Source organism: Myotis brandtii, unplaced genomic scaffold, assembly GCF_000412655.1.
Source record: "Myotis brandtii unplaced genomic scaffold, ASM41265v1 scaffold191, whole genome shotgun sequence".
Classification (NCBI taxonomy): domain Eukaryota; kingdom Metazoa; phylum Chordata; class Mammalia; order Chiroptera; family Vespertilionidae; genus Myotis; species Myotis brandtii.
The window spans coordinates 5,762,490-5,787,993 of record NW_005357115.1 but is presented as its reverse complement, the minus strand read 5'-3'; the positions used below and the strand labels follow the sequence as shown (position 1 = coordinate 5,787,993).

General features: G+C 35.2%; 1 protein-coding gene across 3 annotated transcripts in view; it reads left to right on the top strand.

Moving 5' to 3' along the window:
* SRBD1 (S1 RNA binding domain 1) overlaps positions 1 to 25,504 on the top strand; it is a 158,060-nt gene that overhangs the window by 25,871 nt on the left and 106,685 nt on the right. For all 3 annotated transcript variants that reach the window (XM_005864778.2, XM_005864776.2, XM_005864777.2), the window contains 6 exons: positions 1,615 to 1,750; positions 4,765 to 4,868; positions 5,855 to 5,962; positions 9,474 to 9,631; positions 12,874 to 12,964; positions 13,917 to 14,024. In XM_005864778.2, coding sequence (XP_005864840.1) covers positions 1,615 to 1,750; positions 4,765 to 4,868; positions 5,855 to 5,962; positions 9,474 to 9,631; positions 12,874 to 12,964; positions 13,917 to 14,024 — 705 coding nt within the window. The remainder of the gene's footprint in view (positions 1 to 1,614; positions 1,751 to 4,764; positions 4,869 to 5,854; positions 5,963 to 9,473; positions 9,632 to 12,873; positions 12,965 to 13,916; positions 14,025 to 25,504) is intronic.

Sequence of the window (25,504 nt, the reverse complement as noted above, 5' to 3'; positions counted from 1 at the left end):
GGGGAGAGGGACCGAGAGGTTGGCTGGTAGGTCCCAGTTGGGCAATGGGGGCCTGTGGGCTGGGGGCCGCTCCTGCATTGATCTTCTGGCCCCTGGTGGTCAGTGCACTCATAGCTGACTGGTCGTTCTGCTGTCCGGTCGATTTGCATATTATGCTTTTATATGCTAGTATATAGATTATACTGCAAAAATTTGGTTGTTTCAATACATTGTCATTGGGAGCTCTTCTGACACATTTTCTTCTTTTTAGCTTTTAATTGATTCTGACTGGCTTACTTGGTTAGAGAAGGATGATATTTTGACCAGGGTCATTGGTCTATTTCATTGTAGATAGTTTTGATCTCTTCTATAACTGCAGATGGAATCTGAACTCATTTAGACATTTTATGGAAGGATTGGGTTGATACATAAATAGATCTGTAGGACTTATGAATAGGCAAAGAGACCTCTTTTAATGGGCCAGTAACTCATAGTTGGGTATCATTTAAAAATATTTGGTAGTGGCTTAACTTTTTTTTTTTAATCCCCACCTGAAGTTATGATTTTATTTATTTTAGAGAGAGGGAGAGAGAGGGAGAGAGAGAAACATCAGTATGAGAGAGAAACATCAATATGAGAGAGAAACATTGATGGGTTGCCTCCTGTATGTTCCCTTACTGGAATGGAACTCGCAACCTGGGTATGTGTCCTCGCTAGGAATTGAACCTGTGACCCTTTGGTGTATGGGATGACACTCCAACTGGCAGCTTAACTTTTTTTTTTAACCTATTCCATATAACATGTTTCTTTATTACACATATTAATAAACTAGCCCTAACCATTTTGGCTCAGTGGATAGAGCGTCGGCCTGCGGACTGAAGGGTCCCCGGGTTCGATTCCAGTCAAGGGCATGTACCTTGGTTGCGGGCACATCCCCAGTAGGGGGTGTGCAGGAGGCAGCTGATCGATGTTTCTCTCTCATCGATATTTCTAACTCTCTATCCCTCTCCCTTCCTCTCTGTAAAAAATCAATAAAATATATTTTAAAAAAATAAGCTAGCGGCCTGGTGAACAAAATTTGTGTACTTGGGGGGGGGGGGCGGGGGCGGGGAATGTTCCCCTCAGCCCAGCCTTGGTCCTTTCACAGTCTGGGAGCCCTGCGATGGATCGCCCTCATAGGGAAGTCCCCGCCCACCTGCTGCATCGCTGCTGGCCAGGTAGCCTGGGTTTCCCTCTGCGGAGTGATCGATCGCAGGACTTTGTGATTGATCGCCCCAAAGAGGTAGGCCCTGCCTACCTGGCCAGGGCGCCCTGATGGATCGCCCTGCAGAGGGAGGCCCAGGCTACCTGCCGCAGCGCCGCTGGCCGGGTAGCCTGGGCCTCCCTCTTTGGGGCGATAGTGGAGCCCCCCAATTGATTGCCCTGCTGGCCGGTGGCCTGGGCTTCCCTCTTTGGGGCGATGGCCAGGCCCCCGACCAATCGCATTGCACCTACCTTGGCTGGCCTGGCGCCAGTGGGTTTCATAGCATGGTAGTCCGGACGGTCGTTCTGCTGTTTGGCCATTCAGTCGATTTGCATATTATACTTTTATTATTATAGATACTTGTTTATTTTAAAATTTGTGTATTTGAACAGGTGCCAAAATAGATATATTTCTATTCAGTCATCTCTGGCAAAAGTGTCCTCAAAAAAAGTAAATGAGAAAGATGTTGGTAAGTTTCATCTCTACCAGAATTTTTCATGCAACATAAGAAACATCCAACATCATCAGGTAAATAAGGAGACTGCTTATGCATGCTGGTAGTAGTAATAATGATAATACTTTGGATTTGCCTACTTACTAATGAATTAAAGAATTTTAGGTCAACTATTTTCTTTTTTCTTCATTGAAATTCTTGTAATATTGTCATATCCTTTCCATTTCATAAATGGGGAGCTCAGGACCCAGAGAAGTTATGGTGACACTAAGAATTACTAGCATAGCTGACAATAGAACACCTCAAGTATCATGACTTTCTGACCAGTGACCTTTCTTATTAGACTCTGCTTACAAGTGTGCTTGGGTTTGAGCTCAATTCTGGATCTTTTCCTTGTGAAATTCAAATGAAAGATATTATATTTTCTTCTAAAAGAGTTTTATAGCTTCAGTTCTTATGTTAAAGTCTATGATTTTGAGTTAATTTTTGTGTATGGTGTGAGGAAGGGTTATAACTTTATTCTTTTGTATGTGGCTATTCAGTTGTCTCAGCATTATTTTTTTTAAAGAGACTGCATCTTCCCCATTGAATTGTCTTGGCATCCTTGTTGTAGATAAGTTGACCATAGATATGGATTTGTTTCTGGAATCTTACTCCTATTCCATTCAGTAGGTCTGTTCTTATGCCAGTAGCACCTGTCTTGAAATTAGAAAGTGGGAGACCTCCAACTTTGTTCTGTTTTTTCAAGATTGATTTGGCTATTCTGGGTTTCTTGAATTTCTATATGAATCTTAAAATTAGTTTGTCAATTTTCGCAAAGAACCTAGCTGGAACTTGACAGGGATTACTTACATTGATTCTGTAAATCAATATGGGAAGTATTGCCATTTTAGCAATATTAAACCTTCTCACCCATGAACATGGGATGTCTTTCCATTTATGTAGGTCTTTAGTTTCTTTTAACAATGTTTTGTAGCTTCCCGAGTATAAGTTTTGCACTTCTTTTGTTAAAATTGTTCCTAAGTATTTTATTCCTTTTGGTGCTTTGGTAAATACAATTTTAAAAGAACTTTTATTTTCAGAATGCTTATAAATGTAAATTGACTGTCCTGAAGTCTTACTGAAATCTTAATTAGTTCTAACATTTTCTTTAGGATTTTTTTTTATATATAAAATCATACTCTTTGCAAGTGTAGTTTTACTTTGTCTTTTCAATCTAGGTGCTTTTTATTTCTTTTCTTTATTAATTTTTGCCTAACTTCATTGACTGGAATTTGCAGCACAATGTTGAATAGAAGTGGCAAGAGGAGTTGGATCTTAGATGGGAAGCATCCAGTTCTTCACCATTAGTATGGAGTTATCTGTCGGGTTTCTGTATGTGCCCTTTACCACCTTAATGAAATACCTTCTATTCCTAGTTTGTTGTTTTTATCATGAATGACTGCTGGATTTTGTCAGATACTCTTTCTGCATCTACAGAGATGATCATGTAGTTTTCTTTGGTCTGATGTATTACATTAATTGATTTTTGTATGTCAAACCAAACTTGCATTCTTGGAATCAATCCCTCTTGATATGTTTCTAGATTTGGTTTACTCATATTTTATTGAGGTTGTTTACATCTATATTCACAAGAGATAGTGGTATGTTGTGTGTTTTCTTCCTTGTGTTTTTTTGTGTGATGTACTTGTCTGGTTTTGGTGTCAGAGTAAATAGAAAGATTTGGGAAGTTATTGTATTTTTTTGGAAGAGTTTGTGGAGAATTGGCATTCTTTAAATATTTTGTAGAATTCAGCAATGAAGCCATCTGAGCCTGGACATTTCCTTGTGGGAAATTTTAAAACTACTAATTCAGTCTCTTTACTTGTTATAGATTGTTTCAGCTTTTCCACTTCTATTGATTCTGTTTTGGCAGTTTGTATCTTTTTAGGAATTTGTCCACTTTATCTAAGTGATCTAATTTGGCATACAGTTGTTCATAGTATTCTCTTATCATTCTTTTTATTTTTATATCATCCACAGTCATGGCCCTTTTTTCATTCCTGATTTAATTGGAATGTTTCTTCTTTTTTTCTCGGACAGTCTAGTGCAGGGGTGGGGAACCTTTTTTCTGTCAAGGGCCATTTGGATATTTATAACATCATTCTCAGGCCATACAAATTTATCAACTTAAAAATTAGACTGCTATATTTAGTCAAACATTTAATTAACTCACCCCTAATGCCTTGGCAGGGCCAGACCAAATGATTTCTTGGGCCTTATATGGCCTGCAGGTTGACACCCCTAGTCTAGTGAAAAGTTTGTCAATTTTGTCAATTTTGTTGATGTTATAAAGAACCAAGTTTTGGTTTTGTTGATACTTTCTATTGTTTTTTTATTCTCTATTTTGTCACTTTCCCCTGTATTTTTATTATTTTATTTCTTTTGCTTACTTGAGGTTTGCTCGCTCATCTTTAAGGAAAGTTTTTAATATGTTTTAAAACAATTGTTCTTTTAATGTATTAATTTAAGATCATGGGCAGGCTGATCTGAGTTTAAATTTCTCCTTTACTGCTTATGATTTGGGACAAATTAGTCTTGGAAAATTATATAAAATGAAGATGATAATATATGTATGTTTGGTGGTTTTGAAGATTAAATGAGGTAATGTATTTAAATTACTTAGATGGGCCTGACAATTACTAAGTGCTCAATAAATGGTAACAATTAATAGTGATTAAATATTTTACTCGGGAATTTGTCTGTTTGTACTTATTTTAGCAATTTCTTTTCAGAAATATAAAAAGTATATCCTATCTCTAGATGATCATTAATTTTCAGTTAGTTGAATCTCAAATGAGATTTTAGATCACCAAAGTCTTTTCTGGTGAATGTCATAGGCTTTGTACTTGTGTTTTATTTTTTAAAATTTTATAAACTATATAAAGAAATTATTTTTAATACATTTTTGGTAAATAAATGAATAAAAAATTGATATAGTTCTAGGTTGGGTAACCACCTGACTTATTTTATAAATGTTGAATGGTTAAATTGATCATTTATATGTTTTGTGGATCATAGTCTTTGCCATATATGTGTGTGTACTCAGATTCTGGCAATTAATCGTGGAGAAAATTTGAAGATACTGACGGTCAAGGTCAACATTCCTGATGGAGTTAAGAATGAATTCTGTAGGTGGTGCATCCAAAACAGGTCTGTTTATAGATTTTTATAAAATTTCCTTTCTTTTGTTTCTAAAATACTATACCGATATCTATATGTACTAATATGGAAAGATGTCCATTTTCTAAAAAAACAAACCAACAATGACAGACAATGGATATAGTATCTTCTTTACATTAAAAACATTATTGGGGTGGTGAATACACAATACAATATATAGATGATGTAATTTTAGAATTGTAGCCCTGAAACCTATATAATTTTATTAACCAGTGTCACCCCAGTAAATTCCACTTGGAAAAAAACATGAATTATGGTTTAGCATGCAAGACAAAGGAATCAAGGCATTCTTGGGAGAAACCATAGCATATGTAAAAGTTTTTTCCTATAAGCAAATGGGGATACCTTGGTTTGGCCTTAAAGGAAATGACCCCAGCAGACATCAGAAATAGTGCTTTTTTTAAAAAGCACTCCATTAGGGTCTTTTCGCCTTAAAAGTCTATCTTCTTAGCATATTGTCCCAGGACGCAGGACTGTGTTATCTTTCCTCACTGGCCAAGCTCCATGGCATGGTATATAATACTCTTAATGGTCTTCTCACTGCCATATTTTCTAGCTTATCTACTAGTATCTAAACCTCCCTCTGTCCCCCCAAAACTAATATTTTATGCCCGAGTAGTACTAATCTACTTGTAGTAATTTTTTTTTTTTGGTAACTTGCTTATATCTTTAGGTTTTGACCATTATTATAATGCTTTGGAGACTCTTCCTAGAATAGGCAAGTTTTTCCTTCCTTCAGTTTGTATGACCATGGTTACTAGATTTTTAAAAATAACTCCAGATGCCATAGTTAATAATTTTCCAGGCATCATAGTCTCTCTACACAGACTGTTACTTTGGCTTCAGTAAAGGTATTCCCCCCTTTTCTGTTCCACTTCCTCTTTCCTCTTCCAAGAGCTGTTTCCTGGTCTTGTTATTGGTACATCAGTTTTAATATAGCTTTTTTTCCCCCTCAGGTGGAGACCACGTCGCTTTGCAAGGCCGGAGTTAATGAAGATTTTACACAATTCAATAGATGATTCTTTTAAACGCCTTATTTATCCTCTCCTCTGTAGAGAGTTCAGGTATGCATCTTGTCTAATTTAATTTTGTATACTGTTTATTATTATGTATGAAATAAGCCTATTAAAGCATAAGTATTTGTTGATCCATCAATCAATCCAAAGAACTGAGTCCCAATCACAAAGTCTTAAAATTAAGCCTAGATTTCAGTCTGAAGAGGCATTCACATTCATACATCACAAAACAGCTATTAATTAGGACATACTTATCAAATCTTGACCCCTCCTGTGTACCTTTTCCAGTTCTGCAATACAACCTTGCAGTTTGACAACCAAGCTAAATAAAGGGTTTTATTGATGAGAGATTTGGCTTGGGAGAAACAAACTAAGAAGTTAATGGAGAAGTTAGTTGGAAGCTGTTTTAGGGATAAAGAGAGCCAAAAAAAAGCATAAGGGAATCAGTGGAACACATAATGAATTTATTGCTATGAAGAGAGAAAGATAATATAATGTTTTTCACTCCAAATGGGAGTCATTTGGATGAGTAATTATCATCAATGATGAGCAAATATTAAAAGGTTATTAAAGGAATCATGTAGATGGACCAACAGAGGGACTGTTATAAAGAAGAACTACAAAAAAGGTGAGGTACAGTTTTGTTTCTAGGGGAGGAGATGGAAAGAAAAGTAATGTTAGGAGGCAAACCCCTCTTTTCTCTTCCCTCTAGCCTTGGTCTTGGTTGGCAATCTTTAAAAACCAGCCTTTTCTGCATTCCTTCCTATATGCCACAGATTTTCTTCATTCTCACTTGTTCATAGGTTTCAGCAAGGGTTATCTTAGAACTCTAGATTTAGTCATCTCTTCAACCTCATTAATTTATAGTAGCCTTTTTGTTTGTTTTTCTTTTTCTGGACCTGGACATTGAGTTTAGAGGTATTTAGAGCAGAGAGTGAGGAGGTACTATTAAAAACAACATATAGTTCCTTTGTCCAACCTCTTTTTTGTCAAAGTCATTCATTCTCTTGATTCATCCTTTTTAGCCCAGACATCCCTTAAAAATAGTATTTCTTTTGGAGAACTATTTCATTTCAAGTCTGTGTGAAGTAACATCTCTTATTTTTGAGTGCTGGGGTATCAAATTTAAAAATAAGGGATTCTGTTCTTATTGAAGTAAAAAAGAAACTTAACTTATTTAAAATTTCATTTCCTTTATCTTGTTTTCTCATGTTGCATATAATATCTAGTGGCACTTTTGACATTTTTGTATATATTCGATTTGCATAGCTTCACTGCTTGTGGAATAATTTTATTTAGAGTTAATGAAAGTTGTTTGGTGTGGAATTCTTTAATGTATAATCCTTCTCTGACTTCCATTAGTGACAAGCAAGAGCACTTTCCTTCTCTTTTTGTAAAATGCCTGTGGTTAAAGAAATATATCTTATTTCATTCCATAAGTTGGTTTTCAGACATTGTCTATACCAGTAGATGTGTCTCTCAATAGAAATACTTGTAATTACCTGAACAGCGGTTGAGAGGGGAAACTCCCAATGGATTTTTATTTTAAAAAGAAAATTACTTTAATTCTCTAATTAAAAGGAAATTTGTCCTAATGTAGAAAAATTGAAAAAATCAGTAAAACAAAGAAAAAACACATAATTCACTACCTAGACATAACCATTGTGAACCAGACTTTTCGCCATTCATGAATGAATTAAGTGAGATCATGTAGACCATTATTTTACAGCCATTTTATTCAGTTGGCTACATATGATGTGTAGTCTACTTCTACATTTCTTATTTCTGTGATTGTCCTGATCATTCATTCATGTGTCATTTTTTACACCTACCTCTTTCTTAAAGCCAAGTGCTATTTTACCATCTTTCATTATATTTTGAATGTGGACTTCTGTTTATCTCCATGGTTACTAGGGGATAGTTGGTTCAGGACATCATCATTTTTGTCTGAATTATTATAATAGGGTCATAGATGATCTCTGTCTTGTTTCTTTTTCCCCTATATATTCCACATTGCCATCCTAAAATTTCCATCTGGTTATTTCATACTCTTCTACTTAAAATCCTTCAATGGATCTTCTTTGTCTCCAGGAAGAAATGCAAAATCTTTAGAAGAATGTGCTTGATTGACCCTTTGTGATCTGGTTTCTTTTTGTCTCTATAGCCTTATGTCTTGGTATTTCTTTTTACTTTAGCATGTGAAATTACATGCCTCTATAATGAGCCATGAGCTGCTTCCATTTCCCGGAGTACTGGCATTTTTTTCATGCCTTCTATCTACTCTCCCTACCTTTGTTTGCCTATATCTATTACTTATCCTTCTGGATTCACCTGAGAAGACATCTTTTAGAAAGTCTTTCTAACTTAGCTATCCTCGCTATGTGTTCCCATTAGTATAGCACTTACCATTGTTTTGTACTTGTCTGTTTATTTTTCTGTTTCTTCCCTAGATAGTGGTCTTCAGGATAGGGATCTTGTCTTTTGAGCTTTGTATCTCTCACGCCAATCATGGTGCCTTATATAAGACTGACAGCAAATGCTCACTCAATAAATAAAGTTAAAAGTGAAGATCTATAATGATACTTTTCATGTTGCATAGCTGACTGCAGGGAGAATGACTGAAGTGTTGAAGACAATGAGAGAAGAGCCTTAGGGAACTGAATTAAGCCGGAAAAGCAAATATTAGTTAGATCTGTGTGCCTTCGGATATGTAAAACATTATACCTCAAAACTAATATGAAATGTACTTTGAATTGCTTTTGACCTCTGTTTTCTTGTGGCCAATGGCATGCATTTTTTTAACCTGGTCTAATAAAGAAGAGATACTTTTTATAAATTCTTATGAATTTCATGAGGTAATAAGTAAAGTTTTAAGTAGATGAGTGATGTAAAACTTAGTTTACAACTGTCTTTATGTCCATTATAGACACATATTTTTATCCTAGAACAAGTTTTAAAATTCGACTTTTAATAACTTCTTTGGATAAAACTGGGAAGTTATTTATATGAACCATAGTTCTAGACTGGCATTAGTATCTATGGTCATATCAAATCACTGAGAAAGACAAAGGGGGTAGATGCAGGAATGGAATAGAGTGAGAATGTAACATTGAAATATGTATAGGTGAAGGTGTAAAACTAAGTATTGTTGGAGGAGGCTACTTATGACTTAATAATTTATCACGATGATTATGTGCTTATATTTTTAATTTTCTGACAAACTTTAATTTGACATCCATTTGCTGTCCAAATCTTTATACATCCGGTCTCTCTCATATACACAGATGTTTATACATAAAAGAGAGCAGAGAGAAGGAACATAGGAATGATGAACTTGGTAGGTTTGATACCACAAAGTCATTTGTGATACTGTGTTTCTGCACTTAGCAAAAATAGACTCAATATAATTTTGTATATAATGTTTTCTCTTTAAGTAATTATGTTAATAAATGCTCTTGTAAGGAATAACTGTATAAAATGAATTCTGTTCTTTTCCTGGAAGAAAATTTGGGTGAATGAAAAACTACATTCTTCTTTTTCTTTTTCTTTTTTTCTAAAGAGCCAAACTAACGTCAGATGCAGAGAAGGAATCAGTGATGATGTTTGGACGGAACCTTCGTCAGCTCCTTTTAACAAACCCTGTTCCGGGGCGCACCTTGATGGGAGTGGATCCTGGTTACAAACATGGTTGCAAATTAGCTATCATTTCTCCTACCAGTAAGCACATCTTTCCGCTTTTATATAAAAGTTGTTTGATTGGTCATACGTTTCACTTCATATATTTCATGAGGACTTAGAAATAATGTTAATTTTTCAAGTCTTAGAAAATGGTTTTCTCATGTACAGGGATGAGAAAATCAAACTTCATATTCATCTTATTTGTTAACCAACCCCCCGCCCCCAATTCTGTCTTCCTATCACATCTGTTTATTGTGATGCACTTATGTGTGATGGATACATTTTATTTTATTTTTTACAGCACAGGAAGATAATCTTTATTATATTTTAACTAGAAGCAGCTGATGGCAAGTTCACGAGATATTTTTTATTACTCTTTTAAGATCAGGCTTCAATAACAATAATCGAAATGAGTCTTAACTGCACAGATAGTTTGGCCACTATTATAATCTTCAATGGCACAAAAGCCAGCAGTATAAGGTAACATAAAGGCAATGACTATGAGAATTTTCCACAGGCTGAAAATCATTGCATTAAACTCTCCCCTTGTATTTTCTTAATGTTCTTCTTAAACACTGAGCAATTACTGTTCCTCAGCAAAGTATCAAACATGCACACAGTGTTCCTACAGGAATACTGTCTTAATATTGTCAGTATTAATACCAAGCTTTTCTTTCTCCCAAAATTCAGTGAATCATGGTTCCAGTCCCTATATGTATTAGTGTTAGTGGTAATATGCAAACTTGATTTTGTTTCAAGGTTAAACAGCGGTTTAACTTCACATTTGGTGGCCAGCTGTATACTTTAATTTTTCATCTTTTATTTTTAAATAAGTTTAACTACATTTCATAAGTCCTGAGATTTCAATAATCTAGTGATTGTATACTTTTAATTTACACTTCATTCTAATTAATTTGAACTCCATGTAAGTATTTAAAATTATTTACAGATGGTTGTAACTAAAGCAGTGATAAAATTTACTACTTGTACAGTTAGACTGCTAATAAGCTTTTTAAGAGCTGCATACTTTATGCGTTCTTTTACCTGCTAGGAGCAATTCTTAAAATTACAGCTATGATTCTCTGTCAGCAATAACTGCTTTCCACTTTGGTTACTTCTACGTGGATAACCAGATTCACTTTTTCCATCGCTTGTAAAACAACTTTTTTTTTCTTCCCCAAACATAAATGTTAATTGTCCAACTGAGTAGGTGCCAAAAGAAACTTAGAATTTGAACAGCAGATTGATAACTATAATGACTAGCGGAGAAATATGCAGTAACAGGCATTCAATACATGTTTGTTACACATGGGATGCGTGAATTCTAAAGCAGCTGTTAGATACTTTCCATTGTACTCTGTAGCTCATTTTGTTCAACAGGGTAATTCAAGATTACCAGATTTAATTCACCCTCAGATATAAATCCAAGATTTTGAATTTTTAAAAACTGTTTTAACAATTCTCATAAAATGTAAACAAGTTAATAGTAGTTGGTACTCCACTATTAGTTGAGAGAAAAAAGGAACAGTTCCTTTCTACTAAGTCATGTGTACCACTAAGAAGAAATACAAAATTAAGGAGTGTTAGCTAATTATTATTTTCTCTAGATTTATCCTTGCAACATGTTTTGTTCATATATTTATCCCTGTTAAAACATCTCTGAAGCTGAAAGAGAATTTTATTGTTTGAATGGATTTCCGTGTCTCATTAGGTACATAATGTTAGTGAAAACTGGTCAAAATATAAGATTGTATTTTCACGTCATGCCATTTTTTTGTATTTGATTTTTGCTGACATTAAACTGTTCCTATTGAAATGATTCTGTATAGAGTAAAATTAAAACTTCTTAAAGTACAAAATTATAAATATACTATTATTAAAATAATGTAAAATTAGGTACAAATGAAAAGACTATAAGTAAGTAAGACTAAGATATAACAGCTGCTGGGTTTATGGATTTTTCTATTTTATCGCTAAATGTTCTTTCATGTGATTACCTATGACTTTTATAATAAAAAATTGAAAAGGTATTAATGATAACTTTTAATAGCAAAAAAGCATGCTTTGTAAAAAAAAAGGGAATGATTCTGTATATAGAATATGAGCTACTCTGTAAACTTACTATGTGATTGCTTGCTTATAATATTTAGTTTTTGTTGATTGCTTTGAAGCATATTGCACACTTGCCATCTAGCATATTAAGTAACTTACTTTTTTAAGAAAGGATACACTGACAAATTTTAAGTTAATGGCTTTGGCTAAATATTTTCAGTGTGTCACAGGACAGTAATAGTGGCAAAAACATTGACGATACACTTCATGGTTTGGTTCTCCCATCTTCCATACAGGCTCTATCAGATGTGGTATCCCCAAAAGCATAAACTGGCTGTGAAAGCCACCTGCACTCCCTTAGACCACTGCACAGTTCACAATAGATTTATAAGCTTTTCCCAACTTACCCAATGTACTAAACACTCTACTATCTTTGCAGTCTATTGGTTGATGTTCTGATTGTAATATTCACTACCCAAAACCCCACCTTGAACAATATTGTGGCTTTCATCTGCATTTACGTCAGCCTCGTTGCAGTGGCGATGATACTCCTCCATGGTGGCACCTGTGTGATTCATTTTAATTCTGTATATATTTTAAATACCACGAGACATTTTTATTGTTTTGGCCATTAATTTTTTTATATTACTCATATATTTACCCTTTCTATTACTCCTCACTTTATTCTACATTTCTCTGTTTTCATTTGAGATCATTTTCTTTCTGCCTAACTTCCTAAGTTGGTCATGTAGCTCATTATTATTTTTATTCTTTAGGTAGTTACGCTAAAAAATTTAAATATATATATTTTTTTCATTAAATTTATTTTTAGCTAAAACATAATGTAGTACAGACAAGCTCACAATTCATAAATATGCACTGAAAAAATTATACAAGGTAAAGAAATTCATGTATCTATAACCCAAAGAAGAAATTAAAATATCCCATGTCATATAGTAAGTATTCAGTAAATGTTAGCTTTTACTGTTATTGATAAATATTATTAAAAATTAGTAATGGTTTTATGTAGCAAAATAGAGTCCTTGTAACTTTGGACATACCAAAACTTTATAGTGCTTGGGGGGAATCTGATTTAGTGAATATGAATGATTCAGGCTGCATTTTAAAAGACAAACCGGTTTCCTTTTCTGTTTCAACTGGCTTAAATCTTTTGGTGTGTTATATTTTGAAAAGTTTTATAAGTTGGCTTCTCTTCATTTTTTTCTAAGGTCAGATACTTCATACTGATGTGGTTTACTTGCATTGTGGACAAGGCTTCCAAGAAGCAGAGAAAATAAAGAGGCTTTTGCTGAATTTCAAGTATGAAAATAAGTAACCTTTTGAGTACTTCAATGGCTCAGCCAGTCAGAGACACCTGTGAAGCCCCTAATCTGGAGGGAGGGACTAAGGGGAGTGCACTGGTGAGAGGGAAGGGACCATGTTAAACAGTGCTGGGGCAGATTGCTGGAGAACTCTCCTTTGGAGACTCCAGAGGAATTCTCCCTTCCTCTGCCACCGTCACTAAACAAAGGTGGTAATATGAGCAAAGTGAGCATTTAATGTTTCTGTTTGGTTCTATATTTTGCTCCTCCTTTCTTTCCTCTCTCCCTTCTTTTTTCCTTCTTCCTTCTTTCCTTTCTTCATGGATCTGAAGGAACGGATATGGTAGTAGTTAGAAACTTCCTAAATTATTTGACGACATATCACATAATTCAGTCACAATGACTTTATTGTGGCTTAGAATTCACTTAACCATGTCTAAATTTGGTTCCTTCTAGATGGGAAGAAAGCTGACTGTTCTTGAGGTGTGTGACAGTAAAATAGTTCTCCACTGCCTGCTATGCCAAATGAAGAGGCAGTGTTTTTTATCTTACTTTTATTTAAGTTTAAAAAAAATTTTTTATTGATTTCAGAGAGAAAGGGAGAGGCAGTGAGAGATAGAAACATCAATGATGAGAGAGTCATCGATTGGCTGCCTCTTGCATGCCCCCCACTGGGGATTGAGCCCACAACCTGGGGCATGTGCCCCGACTGGGAATCGAACCATGACCTCCTGGTTCATAGGTTGACGCTCAACCACTGAGCCATACCGGATGGGCTGTTTTTTATTTTACGTGTGTCTGTCTCCCTTATGCAACAGTGAAGTTGCTTGGGTGTATGAGAGAGCAGGAGCATTGTGCAATAGCATTTGTGCATTCTGTACGTTTCTTCCGATTGATTTAGAAGCATGCCTTGAGCTCATCCAGTTTCTCCTCCTGTTTCTCCCTTGAAGCTGCAGCACAGTGGTGATTGGAAATGGAACTGCCTGCCGGGAAACAGAAGCTTACTTTGCCGACCTGATAATGAAAAATTACTTTGCTCCACTGGATGTTGTTTACTGGTAAGGATGTTAGGAATATCTGTTTTCTTTGAGAGGCAAAGGAACTTCTCAGGTTCCTTCTGTGATGTTTTCTCCCTTCTTTTTTAAAGCTTTGCATGCTGTTTGCTCCCAAATCACCTCTTGTTGTTCACAAGAGCTTTGCAAGACAACGTAAAGTGTCTGCCTCTTGCAGAAATTTGAGTTTCAGTATCCTGAAACTTCTCACAGAAGCAGCAAGTCAGGGCTTACTTGGTTTCATGGGATTTTCCAGGCTTTACACTGTGAGGGCTCTGTTTAACTACAGAATAATAAGTAGGACTGGATAACTTAGTCTTCCTCTCCCAAAGTTTTGATGCCTATGAATCATTGGCTTTCAGAATTTATAGCCAAGGTAAAGATTACAAATGATGTTTAGTATGGTATTTGTAATGACTGAGAAGACAGGGCTTTTTTTTTCCCTTTCCTTTAAATTTATCACAATTCAGCCTGAATTGGCATTCTTAAATTAATAGGGTGATATCTCTTAGTTCTACAACAATTTCAGCCATTGCTCTTCAAATCTAACCTCTATCCCATGTTTCTCTCTGAGCTCCCTCTGAAATTCTAATTATATACATTCAGCCTTTCACTCTGTCTTCCATGCTTATTTTTCCTTCATGCTTTTTAACCTATCTCTTTTCATTTCTTACCTCTCGAGCCTACTTTGTGGTCTTTTCTCTAGTTCACTAGCTTTTTCTTTATCTGTCAGACCCATTCAGTGAAGTTTTTATTTCAGTTATATTTTTTACTTCTAGAAGTCCTATTTGTTAGTTTTTCAGTGTTTCTGAGAGATAATGTACATAAATGAACTGCACATATTTAAAGTTTTCAGTTTTATAAATGTTGACACATGTATACTTGAATGGAAACTATCACCACAATCAAGATAATGAACATACTCATCCCCCCCATTTCCATGTGTTCCTTTGTAATTCACCCTTCCCTCACTGCCTCCTCCCTCAATCAGGCAATCTCTGATTTACTTTCTGTAACTATAGATTACTGTACATTTCTAGACTTTTATGTAATTGGAATCATACAGTATATATCCTTTTGCTAGCTTCTTTCACTCAGTATCATTATTTTCAGATTCATCATGAAGTTGCATATATTGATAGTTTGTTCTTTTTATTACTGAGTAGTATATCATATGGCTAAATCGCAGTTTATTCATTTACCTGTTGATGGACATTTGGATTGTTGCCAGTTTGAGCTGTTACAAATAAAGCTCCATGAATATTCTTGTACTAGTGTTTGCATGGACATATGCTTTCATTTCTCTTGAGTAAATAAATAAGAGTGGGCTGTGCTGTATGATAGGTGTATGCTTAACTTAAGATACTGCCAAATTTTTTTCTAAGGTGGTTGTATCCAATTACCTTCCCACCTGCAGTGCCCCAGAGTTCTATTTTCTTCATATCCTCATCAGTGTGCTTGGTATGGTTGGTCATTTAAATGTAGCTAACCTAGTGGATGTACAGTGATCTCTCATTATGGTTTTAAATACATATCCTAGCAATTAATGATGTTGAGCATCTTTGTTTGCTTTTTTGCTGTTCATATATCTTCTTTGGTAAAATATCTGTCTAGATATTCTTTCCACTTAAAAATTAGATTATTTTTCCTTCTGTTATTGAGTATTTTGTATTTATGCTGAATACAAGTCCTATATCAGATGCCTGTTTTGTAAACATTTCTCCCAGTCTGTAACTTGCCTTTCCATTTTTTAAACATGGTCTTTTGAAAAGTACACATATTTTATGAAGTCCAGTTTATCAATTTTTTAAATATAGTTCTTGCATTTTGTGTCCTATTTAAGTAATGTTTGGAAAAACTAAGGTCATTATGATTTTACCATATGTTTTGTTTTAAACATTTTATAGTTTTAACTCTTTAATTTAGGCCTATAATCCATTTAAAGCTAATTTTATAAAGGTGCGCAGCTCTTTTTTTGCATATGGGTCTGGATTATCCTAACATTATTTATTGAATGATTTTCTTTTTCCCATTGAATTGCTTTGGCATCTTTGTTGAAAATCAGCTGACTATGTACATACAGATCTATTTCTGGAGTTTATTCTGTTTAATTGATCTGTATGTCTTTACACTAATCTGTGTATCTTTATTACCACCCAGTGCTGATTTGTATAGCTTAATAAGTCATGAAATGAGATAGTGTAAGTCTTTCAGTTCTCTTCTTTCTTTCTTTTTTTAAAAATTGTTTTGGCTATTCTAGGTCCCTTGCATTTACATATAAATGTAGAATCAGCAACAGTTCTCAGAACATATTAGGATATGTGAGCTGGACTAATGTGTTCTACAAGTAAAATTACAAACTACAATCCTTTCCAGATTCTCTGGAAAAGTTAAATTAATGGATAGATTTTCCTCAATTAAGTTTTCTCATGTTAAAGAAAACTTTCTAAACACTTTTATTAACACATGCCAAACTTTTATTGTAGTTTTGTTACAAGGGAAAAGACTTCTAGTAGGCCAATTCAGAGATGCACTCTTGGTAACAAAATTTTTTTAAAAAAAGAATATAATTTAAGATACTAGTAGTCACATTAGAAAAAAAATGCAAATGGTTTGGGTGACTGGTTTGCTAAGTGTTAAAACCCATTAAAATATATGAGAAAATTGCTTAAGCATTCTGTTAAGAAGGCTAAATTTCTATTTTATTTTTTTTAGAAGAAGGCTTTGAATTATATTACACGTGAAAGAGTCTTTGCCAAACCTAGTTTGGATCAATTTTCATTTTACACCCATGCATTTTTCTTAATTTTTAAATATCTGCTAGTACCTAGTATTTGATTTAGCTCTTATATTTTAAATGCATATAGTCCATCATATTTTAAATGCACACAGTCCATCATATTTTGAATAGAGCTCATTGACTTCCCAGGGGCTTTGTAATCAGAAAGAGATTGGGAGCTAAAAGTAAATCAGTTTGTATGTACTGGCTGCAAACTCTCAATCAAGTGTGGATTTTAAAAGGATATATGCAGAGCTGAAAAAAGTATAAGTAACCAAGGATATATGTAAGAGAAGAGTCACTGATCTGCCAAAAATATACGGGAAGACCAAAGCTTAAGGTCTGCAACCCTCCCTAAGGGCCAGCCTCCAAGTGCTGAGTATAGCATAAAAGGCTTATAATGGTTGTTTTAGGAAAAAAAGGGTAGAAAAGAGATCCCAGGGCTTGTAGATAATGTTATTATCTTAATCAGTGATTAACCCCTAGAGTGCCAGAGAGCGTGATCGTGCTCCTCCTGTCTTTCGCCAAAACTGCCGGGAGCACTATCAAAGCTTCGAAATGGCATCCAGTTCTAAGTCTGCTTTTATTAGTGATGATGGTATTGCTAAATATGTCAATGTAGTAAAGGTTTCCTTAAGTTTTTGAATACATAACTTCATTTACTTGCGATTCATAATTTTTTTCCTAAACTGCTGTAAAATCAGCAAAAATGCCTTGGTAATTTTAGCATAGTTCCTAGGATATTGGTTGGCGCTCAAAGGGTTAAGAGAAAGTGGAATTGCTCAACTCTTGATTTGTGAGATAGAATGATTTGGGGACTGAAGATAGAATAGTATCAATAAAAGAAAACTGGAAGGTTAACTAAAATAGGGTGACAGTAAGAGAGCTTCTGTTTTTTTTGACTTTATCTTCTGGCCCAGATGAAACATTTTCTGGAGTTCTAGGTGGACTTGGAAATAAAATGTGATACCACTGTTTGTAAAATTCAGAAATTGTTGAATATGGGCAGGTGTTATTTTGATGTTCGAAAGGGGAAATAAGATACGTTATGTAAATGACTGTTGAGTGCAGTTTTGATCAGGCAAGATTATTTAATTTAAATTATAAAAGGATGACTTAAGAACACTAGGTTAGGAAGGAACACAGAACAATAATCACTGGAAATCAGCATGCATTTTTAAATAAATAAAACATTTCCGTCTCCTCTCATTTCATTTTTCTTAGGAAAACTAGACTGGTAGACCATACAGATTTTAGCACATCTTTTGATAGTCTCTTGATACCCTTATAGAGAAACTAGAGAATTGGAGATTTAGTTAGGTTGTTACCAAAAAGATGTTAGTTATCTAATGGATTGATGACTAGCGTGAGGTCTCTAGGTGCATGCCACAGACACTGTATTAGTTAACATTTTAATTGTTAGTTTAGGTTTGGAGACATGCCTTTCAAGTTTGTGGACATTGAGGTTTATTAGAATTAGGGTCAGAAAATATTTTTAAATACTTGAGTTGTTGGACCTACTCTAACTGGAGGCAATATTCAGCAGTAATTTTGATGGGCTGATTTTCTGAGGTTTCCTTGAAACTTGACTGAGGAAGATTCTCTCAGAGTAAGGTGCAGCGGATTTCCCATGTCCTGAACCACCTGGACCTGATTTGTTTTGTTTGGGTTTAAAGAAATTTACTTCCCAACAATCATTAAGCTTAGCTATACAACTTCAGATGTATTAAGCTATGTAAAGCTTATAATGTTGTGAAGTTAAAATTATATGGAGGAAAATTTGTGGTTGCTGTTATTTTTTCTGACTAGTGCAATGATTTAAGTTGTACATGTGGAATGTAAAATCAGTTTCTTTATAATTAAACATTTATCTCCTCCTTCTGTAGTTTCTAGTAGTGATGAAGACCATGAATTAACCTTGGAACTTGGGACAGCCTAAATTATTTTTTGGATGCCAGTTTGATTATTATGCTTAATAACAAGTTAAGGTGATATAGTTTTCTCTCTTCTTTCTACAGTGAAGGCTTGAGACAATGTGCTGTGATGGTCTAGGCCAGTGGTCGGCAAACTGTGGCTCACGAGCCACATGCGGCTCTTTGGCCCCTTGAGTGTGGCTCTTCCACAAAATAACGACTTCTGCGCATGGGCCACGAAGTTTCAATCACACTGTACGTGCGTGCCCGCACGTGGTATTTTGTGGAAGAGACACACTCAGGGGGCCAAAGAGCCGCCTGTGGCTCGCGAGCCACAGTTTGCCGACCACTGGTCTAGGCTATTGTTTCCTTTCACCTATTGATATTCTCCTTTTCTGTTACTGTTATAAACTCGTGTTTATAAGACTTCCTTTCTGGGATGTTTGTGACATTAAATAAATTTTAAAATAAAATTATTTTATAATAAATATAATTTATTTTCATTTTGTTGAAACAGCCAGAATATTTTTAAAAACATGTATTTAAGTGGACTATAATGAGGTTTGTTTGAAAGGAGTTATAAGAAATGAATCATTATGGTGTGTGTGTGTGTGTGTGTGTGTGTGTCTGTGGTTTTAAAATATTATTTGGATTCGGATTCAGTTTGACAGTTTTTGCTCAAAATAAAATATGCTTTGCTAGTTTTGTAACCCATGTGTTTCTATATCCCTAAGTCCAACTTAAGTATCTACAGGAGTTCCCTTAACCCACCCCCCAGCCCTCTTTAACTGTAGCCCCTCTTACAGATCTTTGTTTATTGACTTAGATTAGTACTGGCCTTGAGCCCAGTGATGGTCATTTCTCTTCTTAAGGTTTTGGTTACAAATCTGCTTTTGTTGCCAGATCCAATAAAGATTCTTGATTGTTTTTGTTCGTTTTATTACAAGTTCTTGCCAAAGATACAGTGTATTATAACCAAAACAGATGTTCTATTTAGACAAGTGTATTTGCTATAAAAGAACTTAAAATATAAATTAAACAACAATATGTTCAGCATTAAGGTAACAATTGATGAACTTTGGGATTTTATGAGTGTTTTTAATAACCTTTATAAAAGGAAGAAACACCACCTTATTTTGAACAATTGTTTTACTTTGTGTATGCACAGTCTTAGCTTGTGTCTGTACAGATCTAGATCCTCCTAGACCCTCCTACAAACTAACATCTTAATGTGATCTTGAAAGTAGAGTGGAGTTAACCAATTTCATATATACACCATTCTGTTATTTCTTAAAGCATATGTTATAGAGACATCTGTTGAATAAAAAAGAATTGTTTTAAGATTTTAATGCTTAATTATAGGTAGGTGAAATAATTGTACATAGACCTTTTTCTAAATGGAGTACTTGTGAATTTAGGGACCATATTATAGGGTTGTAGTGTAGATCATTTGGGACTTTAACCATCTCTGATTTGGACCCAGTACAGTCTTGATTTATGCCGAATTCTGTGTTGTAGTGAACACAGGTGTGTAGTGAATACAAGATGTGTGTATTTATAGGCTGTAATTTCAGATCTTTTTTAAATCATAGTTCCTAGAATAAATTAGATGTGTAAGGGATAAGACTGCATTATCAACAGACTACTAATGGAATGAGTTTTACCTTGAGATTGTTAACTCTTTGGCCTATTCCTACTCATATTTTCCACTTTTCTTTGGTATTAAATAGCTCACCTTTGGCCAACACCTTAGAAAGTGTGTTCAATTGATTATTGGGGAACATTTAAGTTTTTGTTTGTTTTTTAGACCTGTTTGGGTTGTACAGAATCACTTTGGTTCTGTCTCTTATTTCATTTGCATTAGAAGAATGCAAAATTGCTAGAATCCTTTGTTGTTGAGATCCTTTTTATTTGGTTACATAGGACTTGAAGATTCTCTGGCCAGAACTTGATATTTGCAAAAAGGAGTTCTTGAATCTACCTTATTTTTGTTTTATATGTGTGTGGTGTGTTTTTTTTGTGTTTTTTTTTTTTTTAGGAGGAAATCTTTTGATTTCAGTATATTTTATGTGGCTAAATCTTTGTATTATGCTCTCCTAACTTATTGAAATAGCACTTTCAAGTTCCCCACATCCGTACATTTCTAAGGTTACACCCAGCTTAATTCCCATTACTTTTCCGCTTCACAGCACTTGCATTTTGAAGGGACCCTAACATTTGGGTTCACATTATGATAATTAGGTTTTAGGGGCATGGGGGATTAAAGATGTCTCAGGTCTAGTTGCAGAAGAAAGTTCAGAAGCACTTGTAAAACTTGCCTGATTGGTGAGTAGAGGTGCTTTTATTTATTCACTACTCATGCAGCATTAATCCGTATTTCATCAGGTACCTACAGTGCTGTAATTCTAGATGTGACCTTGGGACTTGATTTACTTCAGCTTCGTTTTCTTTATTAATGTGCCATGAAAGAGGTACATGAAAGATAGCCAACATCAAAGTACCTTTTAAAGTAAAATGGTTGATAGGAATTCCCTGGTATTTAACACTCTCTGTCAAATGTTTCAGCTGGTTTGCATCCTTTTACAAGCTATTGCTTGCTGCACTAAAAGAAATTTAAAGCAGTTGTTTCAAGGCAGGGGTTGTGGGGGAGGGCATGGTTATGGTGGTGGTGGTGGTTGGGTGATAATAGTTAGCCAGGGAGAATAAATGAGAATTTAAGAATATATTCTTTTTCAACTGTGCTCTTCCCAAGATGGTCTGTTTGTGTTTTCATTTGGGTCGGGTAGTTTTTAGTCCAGTGCAGTGCTTATGATTAGAGTGAGGAGGCACTCGTCTTGGTTATAAGATGATTGAAGAGGGTTGGAAAAGAAAATTTATCAAACCTCTGTGAAAGAAAGAATAAAAGCCAGTGTCAGTATCTTATTCAGAGATTGTTTAACTACTTTAACTTCACAGCCTGTTTATTCTTTACTGAACCATCTAAGAAAAAGCTTTAAACACAGTAATATGGGAAACTGAGTCTTAAGAACAAAGGAAACAGGACTCAGGGAAAGCTTGCCATATGCATTGTGGAGTATTTATTTTCCAGGAAACACATATTTTAGAGGCTATTATGTTCTAGGCTGAATATATAGGGGTAGAACTTCTTATAACTCAGTTTTGAAACTCTGATTCCTTCTTTGTTTCATAAATATTTGTTGGATGTTTCTCTCTACTTAAGAGAAATGGTTAAAATGAAAAGCATTTTGCATTTTAGATAATTACAATTGTGGATCTATTCCTAATGTCTTTACCATAGAACTATCTCAATCTGAATAGTGAAAAGTAGAAATCACAGAATGTTTTAGAAAATAAAATCAACTGGCTTTCAAATTTATACTTTATTTTCAACTTACTAACATAACTTGACCTTGTAGAAGCTTTTCAAAGTCTATTGTAATAAAAACTTTTTTGTAATTAGTATTTTTTAAAATGCATTTGTAGAATTAAAATGTTTTAAAAATAGCATATCCTCTTGATATTCTGTAATTTTGTTTACACTTACTGCTTAACTAATTTTTATTCATATACGGTGGGAAAATAAATTTCAACCCAGACCTGATCTTGATTTATTGAAATCAAGTTTTTGGCCTGTAAAATATAAGAAGTCAACCCTACAACTGACACAGAGGAGTTTGGTAATGGCTTTTTCTTTTCAAGGAAAGCAGGTATTAATGACAGGCTATCTGTCAACACAGAATGTGCTGCAGGGGTTCCTGAAGCGAGACACCTAGTATATGTGGGCAGTGAGCAATGTATGCAATTCATTTGGCATTTGAGTTCTTGATTAAGTAAGGGGGTGGGAGAGGTTCATTGCTCCCATTCACTGATATAGGAAATGCAGTACTTCTTGCTGCCATTGCCATATGTATGGGTCACCCCCGGCATTAGGAAGATTGACCTCGGGTTGAGAGAGTAGTTGGGTATTAGGAAATAGGTAGTAGAATGAGAGCTGGAAGATGTATACTCTTCCATTCCTGCTCTTTTTTTCTTTATGCACATAAGATATGTTCCATTAATAATTTGATATGACCCATCATAGTCATAGGAATTGGGAGACATTGAAGTGTGATTCCGCATCGGGAAAAAAAGCATTTCCGCTTCCTAAGGCAGAGCACTGTGGAGTCCTTTGGTTGACAGAGTGACTCATGCTTTGATTTTATTGTTGTTAAAGTTCTGAAGTTTTGTGTATCCTATCTAATTAGGACCATAGTTAAAACACATGAATTGGCTCAATATTGTTTATTTAATCATTCAAACATATTAACTATAAGTTAGTCTACAGCTTGATTGATAAGGGTCAACATAACCAAGGATCCTAAGTGGTACTTACCAGTTACTTAGTAATAACCAATTTAAGCTTGCAAATGATTCACCAGCTTAGAAGTTGATCAGTACTTTCTTTTGACTAGTAATTTCCTGGGATATAATTTTCCATTCTTTTACTTTTGTCCTTTCTGTGTCTCCCGTTTTAGATATATCTTTTTTAAACATGGAGGGCAACTTTATGAGTTTGTTGCAAGGATTAGGAGGGTGCTCCACTGCTGTGTATAGCAGAGGCAAATTCTAGCCTTGTGGAAGAAAAAACACATTAAACATAGGTATGAAAATTTTTCTAGAGTTTCCAGGGAAAATGAATAAACAAATATTATGTGTGCCTGAGTCAGCAGAAATCACAAAATTTGCTTTTGAACCAGCAAACATACAGTTGTTGGAAATATCACATACAGAATATAGTACTCATATTTTGAATATACTTAAAGAGATAGAAGTATCATACTTAATCAAATTACCTAGTAAATTCCTTAAGTGATCCCCTGGGCCTTGAAAGTACAACAGGCCACAGGAACAGTTTGCTTCTTTTTTGCTTTGTAAAGCCTTTCTTTCCCTGGGCCAGTGAGAGCCAAGGTTTAGTTTGAAAGGGGTGGGGTATAGGGTGAGGTGATGGTGAGGGCAAAAGAATACCCATGTTGGAGAGATGAGGACCCTTGAGTATGGGAGCATGGTAAGGACTATAAAGTTGTTCCCTTTATCTTTCATCTTTGTTTGAGGAAACTAAACTTTTATCTCTTTTTCAGTGCCCTCCTTTAAACTTATGTAGTGCTTACCTCATATTTTTAGCCTTCTTCATTTTCAGGAGCTCACATTGAGAAAGCCATAGAGAAAGTGCAACTCTCCCATTTCTCTGAGCAACATGAGATTTAGATAAACATTTTAGTTGTACAAACTAAAAAAAATACATGCTTTGGTAGTTTGTAAATTGGCTCATTAATGTAAACAAAATAATCAGATCAGATATTTGTGTTTAAAGAGATTTAGTTGTTTGAATACAGCAGTGTCCTTTATATAGAGAAATTTAGGTCATTATCCTGTGATCTGTCCTTTTCTAAACTATTGCTTTACTGTCTGTGGAAAACATAAAATGTTTCCCTGGTTGATTCTGAAGAAAGCCCCAGACATGTTGTAAAATGTAAAGTGGAAGATTATTACCTACCTATCCTTGGCTGTGGTTTCTAAACAAGGTGCTATGGATTAAGGTAATGAGAGGCATGACCTGGGGCTTTGAGGACTCAGCCAGCCCTCAGTTCTTTCTTCCCTCTCCCACTCCACTCACAAACGACTGGGTTGTCAGCCTAGTTTGGAAATTACAATGCTATTCTGCCATTCATTCTGTTCAAAGTAATCTCATATAGCAGTGATCAAGTAAGCTGGGAGGGGCTGTGGATAATTACTTAAATATCCAGTAGATTCTTTAAAGAGTCAGGCTGCATAGAAGAGCCAGATGTGGAGAAATAGATATCAGAATGATTGGTGAGGGGTGTGATGGTGATGGACTCACTGGCTCCCTAGTAGGTGGTATGTATAGTTTTTATCCAGGAGCACAGATTACAGAGCTATACAGTCCTGGGATTGATTCAGCTCTGCTCCTGGCTAGCCATCTGAACTTGGCAAGTTTCTTAATCTCTCGGACCTTCCGTTTTTTAATTGGTAAAATCAGAATAATAATATCTACCTTTCAGGAATATGAAGATTAATGAGATATCTGTACTATGCTGAATATAGTACATAGCTCAAAATAATGGTTAAAAATATGGGCTCTTGGGTCAGACTATCTGTGTTCATATTATAACTCTGTCACTTACTAATTGTATAAACTTAAGCAAATTACCTAGCCTCACTGTACCTGTTATCCTATATAATAAAGGGTAATATGCAAATTGACCAAACAGTGGAATGATGGGTCGCTATGATGCGCACTGACCACCAGCGGGTAGACGCTCAACGCAGGAGCTGCCCCCTGGTAGTCAGTGAGCTCCCACAGCGGGAGCACCGCTCAACCAGAAGCCTGGCTCAGGGCTGGCAAGTGCCTCTTCCACCTCAGCGGCAGTACTAAGCCCTCGAGGGCTCGCAGGCTGGGCTGAGGGAAACCCCCAAGTGCATAATTTTCGTGCACCGGGCTTCTAGTATGAGATAATAACAAGGTTATGGTGAAGAATAAAGAAATTAATACATACGCAGCACAACAGTATGTGACCGTATGAGAACTAACACTCAGTAGCTAATAATAAGTCTCCTTTCATTCTGAAGTTTCACACTTTCTGTCCAGTAGGATCTAATTTCATCCACTCTCTCTTGTGCCCAGATTCTCACCGAGTTTGCTATTCTTGAGCTTAAAGCACTATTAGACCTCAGGTGTCTTAGTCATATTGCTCAGTTGTATGTTTTCTCACGAGATGCACAAATTCCTTTTAAAA